Source organism: Entamoeba invadens, assembly GCF_000330505.1.
Source record: "Entamoeba invadens IP1 unplaced genomic scaffold scaff_1105074725183, whole genome shotgun sequence".
In the NCBI taxonomy this organism is placed as follows: domain Eukaryota; phylum Evosea; order Mastigamoebida; family Endamoebidae; genus Entamoeba; species Entamoeba invadens.
Window position 1 is genome coordinate 467,760 of NW_004443692.1, and position 4,914 is coordinate 472,673.

Below are 4,914 nucleotides of genomic sequence, written 5' to 3' on the forward strand. Positions count from 1 at the left end.
CTTTTTGGGAGATGTCAAAAGTTGATTAAACAAGCAATTGCTGTCGTTGGGTCAAGGAGTTCAATTGACAAAGTCTTGATGGTTGGTGGGTCTTGTAAGTGTCCAGCCGTTAAGAAGTTGTTAGTCGACTACTTTGGGATGTCGAAAGTTGACACACAAAACGTGGACTATGAATTGATTGTATGTCGTGGGTGTACGGAGTGTGCAAATGCAGTCGAGTCCGGCTTATTTTCTTTGGCTGGCGATGAGCTGTTAGCAAAAAACATTGGTCTTGAAATGAAAGACCCTCTGACTAACAAAATGAAGATATTTAACATGTTAAAAGCAGGAAGTCCTATACCCTGTAAATACAAAGAAACCTTTGTAACAACGTCAGACTATCAAACCACTTTACTTCTTCAAATCTATGAAGATCAGAAAAAGTTGAATGATTTCAAAGTCACCCATTTACCTACAATGCTAGCTGGCTATGTTGAAGTGGAGGTTGTATTTAGTATTGAAAGCGATGGAAGACTTATGGTCAGAGCAAAAGTCGCAAAGCCAAGACAAAGTACAACAGAAGCAAATGTATCTTGTCCTGTCGAGCACAAAAGCATTACTGATGACGAGTTAAAGAAGAAAGGGAAAATACTCTTGGATATTTTCAATGGAAAAATTTAGTTTGTGGGTGGTTTTTGTTTGTAATTTTCTTGATTATTTTCTTTATAATTTTTAAAAGTCAATTATTTTAGTGTTGTCTGGCCATATTTCAATAATGAACAATATTATTAATAATAGACATCTATTTTCAACTCAAATAAAAAAAGAAAGTTAAATAAATAAATTAAATACTGTTTACATGAGACTATGAATATAGAATCTAAGTGGTTAATACTTTTCATCAGTTAAAAAGGTTGTCCTCATTATTCGGATCTCCAAGAATCTTGTCATCATCTGAAATCAATAGTCCACAAACCAAAAAGTGAGTGTCTCCACTCTTGTGAAGTGTTGAATACTTTCTCGAGTTTCAAAACCCTTAAATAGTGAAAAAACCCTAAAAAATAAACAAATTCCTCAATAATATATTAAACCATTGAAATAGAATGTAATACTAATAAATATATTAATAAATGGAATTATAATTATTCAAAGAATGAGTCACACTTCGGGAAGAGGTAAAGTCCATCTTCAAACAATCCGTTCGCCTTTATTTCAATCACACCCTCATCCACTAACTGCTGCAACAAGCAAAGAGTCTCTTCTTTTGAAAAGGGAAACTCCTTACACAAATTTTCCTTGTTGTTAATTCACTGTTTGATGTATGAAAATTGGAAGAACAAACAACTGAAATGGAGGGATACCGGAATACAAAACACCTGACTCGATGCAGCAACGAGTTGTACAACTCGACGTCGAGAGTCCCATCAAATTTAGACCATGGATAAATCACATCGCTTTTGTTCTCCTCGTTGTTTTGTATCACTTTGGTATTGAACAATTGCTTCGTTAACTCTCTCACAATGACACCTTTATATAACAAAAAAGCAATGACAAACGACATGTCTCGCTTGTTATTCGCAAGTGTTGGGAACATTTCAACAAATACATTCAGTGTGGGGCTTTGCTTCCCAGGTACTTCCTCGAGTTTTTCAAACACCGACTTAATTGTTTCCAGAATTCCAAGTTGTGACTTACTGAATATGCCAAGTTCTTCAGTGTACAACAACGAACTACTCCAGTTAATCCCTTTCTCGTATAAAAAGTTGTTGGTGTCTGTCTCACAAAAGAAAACAACACTTTTGCCCATCTCCTCACTTCGCTTCTCTTCCGATGGAAATATGAACATGTCGAAATCTTCCCTCAACGCACATATTTTCATGATTTTGTCAATGGTCTCCGAATTCAAATCGGATTGTTGAATAACTTCCCATCCCTTCACTTTGTCACTTGTGATCTTCTCAAAAAATGAAACGGGGAGTTTCTTCGACTCGAGCATCCCCAAGAATTTCTGTGTGAAAGCCATAGAAAATGGGTTCAGTGGGTTCTTGTCTTTATTCACAAATTTTCCTTCAAAGAGTTGATTGATAGGGGCTTTGAGTTCTTCGCACTTCTTAATAACATCAATCCCCGCTTTATTGACGTCTTCTTGTGGCATTCTCAACAACGCCATCGTCTGGTACATCGCATCTCTCTCTTCCACACTAGTAAAATCTATCGAGTAGTCCGTCACAAACATTTCCTTCTCTTTTCTCCTCCCTTCTATTACTTCATCTTCTATGTCGTCGATGTCATCGACATTCTCACCAAAGACCTCCTCAAGAAATTCTTGGTAATCCGGTCCAACAAGCTCTTTAAGTCTTTGATCGATCTGTTTCATCTTCGCGTTGACCTTTTTCGTCAACTTCTTCAAAATTCCTTCCGGTAAATAATCGGGTAGACTGTCTCCCTCCTTTTGTTCGACATTCTTTTCAAACCAATAGATGCGGTACGCCAATAAAATACGTCTGTCTTCCTCTTTAGACCATTCCTTGTCGGCTACCTTCTTTGTTTTCTTCTTCTTTATCGGAATTGTATATCGTCTGATCTTAAACTTCTTGTCCACAACAGGCTGCCCTCGCTTCGCACACTTCTCTCTGAACTTGTTTATCACATACGCCAACTGTTGTTCGGAAAATCCCGTTTCGCTGCACAACTTTTCCGAATCGAAACTGTCGTCTTGGTTGTATATATGGTGGTAGATCATTGCCCGCTGTGGTTTTGTTAAAACAGTCGATCCAGTCTGCCAAAACGTTGCTTTACTCAAAATGGCCAAATTCTGGAGCCCCTCAATAACAATACTCTCAACAACATTTGAAGTGTTTGTAACTGGGTCGACTGTGGGAAGTTGAAGTGATTTCATTTCAACACTGACCCAAAATTGGTTCACTAACACATTCGATTCAAATGGCGTGAGATATGCTTTCACCTCCCCCGTCTTCGTGTTTTGCGTGAAAAATGTCCCCACAGAGACAAGCACCATCCCATCACTTTGATTGGACTCCAAGTTCCTCTCAATCAGTCGCATATCCCGCAACACACTGATAATAACATTCAATCGTTTGATCCACACTTTGTTGCTTAAAATGAATCTTTTATGGTCTTCTTGTAACTGTTTCACTAACACCCCAGACTCGATGACCTCCTCATCAAACGGACAGGCGTCCTTTGCAATGCCAATCAACTTATTGAACATCCCAACTTCCAAATTCTCAACAAAGTCCATCAACCCAATTTCTATCTTCTTGAAGTTTGTTGTGAGTAACCACTCTTTACACTGTTGTACATTACCAAATAGCATTTCGGGTTGCCCTTCATACTCAACCATCGGGGATCCTTTCTTAAAGATGTATTCCCATAATTCAATAAAACAGGTTTTGACTCTGATCATCAATGGTTTGATCTGACCATGAAAATACTTCTTGACTACAACAGCCTTTTTACCTTCTTGCTTGACACTTTCTTTGTCAATCTCAATGACAGTTTCAACTTCCTTTTTGACCATCGGTTTCACTTTGGACGACTTCTTGATGTACTCCTTAATCTTTTCACTTTTATTCTCAAGATCTTTCATCACCACTACTTTCGTTGCTCGGAACCCACCAGTCTCAAGTGGTATTTTGAGCTCAATCGTTTCAAACACATCTTTTATGATACCGGGCTGTAACAACCGAACAATGGTCTTGTGGTGTTCCACAACTCTTTCGTGTTCAGACAACTCTCTTCTTATTTCTGAGAGTGCCACAACACCATTCTTCTTGATATATTCATTGATGAAATTTGATCTATCTTTGTTCAATGTAGTCGTCGATTTCTTCAACACTCTTTTTGGCTTCTCATCTCCTTCGGTAAACTCTTCTTCACTTGATGAATTCTTGACATTGATCACCGTGCTTTTGGATTTGGCCTTTTTCGGTGTTGGTTCCTTCTTCGTGTCTTTGAGCCACAGTCGATATTCAGCTGTTTTTGATCGCAACTTCCCTTCCATTGTCACAGAAATTCCAAACAAATTGGTGTTAGATACAAACTGTGTGAGTCGTGTTGCCAACTTCACTGACATTTTAAGTTTCGTCGCAATGTCTTTGATTCTCACGCCTTCTGGTGTATCGCGCACCAAGCTGTATAAATCAAACAACAGTGCTTTGTTTTTCCCCATATACCCCGACGATTCATCGTCTTCATTCTCTTTTGCTATTTCAGTGATTTGTGTTGAATCGCCTTGAGCCATTTGTGAAGCTTCCAATTGTGACACAACGCTTTGGCTCATTTGTGTTTGGCTTTGAAATAGTTGTGAAAGTTGGCTTTGGGGGACATTCTCAATTCCACCAATTTGGCTCATCCCAATTTGACTTGGCATCACTTCGGCGTTGTCCTCTTGCAATTTCCAAAAGGTCGATACCTTTCTCCCGCCATCCTTTATTCTCGCTTGGTAACACACGCCAATCCCTTTGCGACTCACAAACTTCCCAATGGAACTAAATTTCTTTTTGTTGGCAGATCCAGAGAGCCCAAGTTCTTTTCTTATAACACTTTGTGGCACATTCTTTCCTCTATTCTCTTCCAAAATGTGTTTAAATTGCTCGCAGTAGTTCAGCGTGACCTCGTCTTCACTGTTCCCAACAGAAACAGTGGGGTCCGTGCACAAAAGGGACAACACAAGTTTCCACGAGTTCTTTAAAATCGGAAATTTCTTGATTAACCCCGCTTCGACTAATTTGTTGATGTAATACGTGATGTTCCGACTGTCAATTTTTATCTTCTTCAGTAAGTCGTACTGTGCAATCCCACTCTCTTTAGTTGCGGCAATTTGTGATAAAAGTTGATATAACACATCCGACAAGAAAATGCTCGTGTCGTGATATCCAAGAAAGTAGAGGTGGTGTTGCTAACAAGTCGAAT

The 4,914-nt window shown here is 38.8% G+C and overlaps 2 protein-coding genes across 2 annotated transcripts; one reads left to right on the plus strand and one right to left on the minus strand.

The window, feature by feature from the left end:
- EIN_179280 (heat shock protein, putative) lies at positions 1-660 on the plus strand (the record flags this gene model as incomplete). The annotated part of the gene is made up of 1 exon (XM_004260654.1): positions 1-660. A coding segment is annotated over one exon (660 nt), but the record flags the coding sequence as incomplete, so codon positions are not given.
- A 461-nt stretch (positions 661-1,121) lies between these two features.
- Positions 1,122-4,900, minus strand: EIN_179290 (hypothetical protein; the record flags this gene model as incomplete). The annotated part of the gene is made up of 2 exons (XM_004260655.1): positions 1,122-1,274; positions 1,322-4,900. Coding segments are annotated over 2 exons (3,732 nt in total), but the record flags the coding sequence as incomplete, so codon positions are not given.
- Positions 4,901-4,914: the final 14 nt, after the last annotated feature.